At 39.5% G+C, this 1,672-nt stretch overlaps 1 protein-coding gene across 1 annotated transcript; it reads right to left on the bottom strand.

Moving 5' to 3' along the window:
* Positions 1-20: 20 nt before the first annotated feature.
* On the bottom strand, positions 21-1,335 carry LOC111786799 (serine/threonine-protein phosphatase BSL3-like; the record flags this gene model as incomplete). Its single annotated transcript, XM_023667024.1, has 4 exons — positions 21-230; positions 339-582; positions 672-945; positions 1,208-1,335. Coding segments are annotated over 4 exons (856 nt in total), but the record flags the coding sequence as incomplete, so codon positions are not given.
* Between the last annotated feature and the right edge of the window lie 337 nt (positions 1,336-1,672).

Below are 1,672 nucleotides of genomic sequence, written 5' to 3'. Positions count from 1 at the left end.
AAAAAAAAAAAAAAAAAAACTAATAATTCAGTTTTAATATACTTAATAATAGTTAATACCGTTTTTGGAACACTGTTAATGGACATCTGTCGATCCAGAAGCTTCCTTGCTGCAGTTGCACTCTCTGGGGTACCATAGCTCACACGACGACCTTCATTTTCAAACTGATCAATTGAAAGTTGCCTAACCAGACCGCCTAAAGCCCCACTAGTTTCAGCGGCTACAACCACCTGAAACAAATGGGACAAAATATTAGCCATCCAGTTTGATCTAATTGAGGTTTAGTTACGTAGTAATTGAGATCACATTCAAAAGGGTAACCGAAATCAAAGACTGACAGCTCTATGATGCAATCGAACTCCAGATGGAGCAATGTTAGTCAATGCATCTGAATCGGGCTTTATCAAGCTAGATATTTGTGTCCCACTAGGAGTAGCCTCTGCTCCTCGATCTCTGTCAGGCAGTTCAACTTCCCCATTGTCTTGTACTCGTCGGGCCTTGGCAGCAGCCAATGTTGCACTAATGGCCTCAGCTTCTGCAGCTGATGCTTCAACCAAATACTCAACACCTTTATTTAGTCTCCTGAAGAGAGACAAGATGCATTGGTAAAGCATGTGGCAAGCAACAACTAAGTATTAAACAAAAATCAGATCAAGAAACTTCTGTTTTACCGAGGGCCCTGAAGCATAGCATTTTCAGTGCTTATATCAGTATACATGTCACCACTTATAGAAGGAGCTACAGGGTTTCCCAGCACTACAGCACCATCAGGAGCTACAACATGAATGGCCTGTCTACTCCTTTCATCGTTAAATGCATATTTTCCTGACAGCCGCCCAGACTGAATGCCGGATGTAGCAGCTGAAGCTGCAGCATGTGAAGCTGCACTTGTAGTTTCAGCAGCTGCTAGATCTTCAGCAACAAGAAGGTCATCAAGCAACACCCCTAAACAATAATATAACATGTTACACCGCAACCTCGCCAAACAAGAGAAGAGTTGCATAATAGAAAAATCACATCATCCAAAATTTGACATCAGAAGCCAATGGAGGATCCATAACCAAATTTGATTAAAACGCACTTGCACTACCTACGAAGTTCTAAATAAGTTGTAGAAGAAATGAAGTTATCACTTGCCCAATAAATCATCACAGAAAAATTAATAATGGACATCTCAAAGCCAAATGTGGATACTTTCATTACTTACCACCCCGCAAACCACCATAAATGAAGATCAAGTCACCCACAGCAGCAGCTGCATGCCTACAACGCCTTGTTAACTCAACTGCAGCATCCCCACCGGCAGCATCTGCACTGTATCTTCCTGTCCTAGGACTGNGCAAACAAAATAAAATGTTTCTCAGGGAAATAAGGGGCCATGGGAAACCAGCTTTATTTTGGATGTTGAATGCCATCCCATTTGCTGTTAGGCAAGTTCTTGTAGCATAATTTCAAGCTCATTTGGTTCCAATGTTGGCGTTTCTTCCCTTATTCTTCACACTTTTTTAGATCTTTCAGGATGGTTTCATTATGTTTTGATTAGTGTCTCTAGTATTGGTTTTTGATTATACCATTTGTTCTGAATTGATTGCTTTCACTTTCGGTTTGTATCTCTTGATTTTTTTTTTTTTTTTTTTTTTTTTTTTTTTTTTTTTTTTTTTTTTTTTTTTTT

This window comes from Cucurbita pepo, unplaced genomic scaffold (assembly GCF_002806865.2).
Source record: "Cucurbita pepo subsp. pepo cultivar mu-cu-16 unplaced genomic scaffold, ASM280686v2 Cp4.1_scaffold002828, whole genome shotgun sequence".
Classification (NCBI taxonomy): Eukaryota; Viridiplantae; Streptophyta; class Magnoliopsida; order Cucurbitales; family Cucurbitaceae; genus Cucurbita; species Cucurbita pepo.
This window is presented reverse-complemented; position numbering and strand designations above follow the sequence as displayed.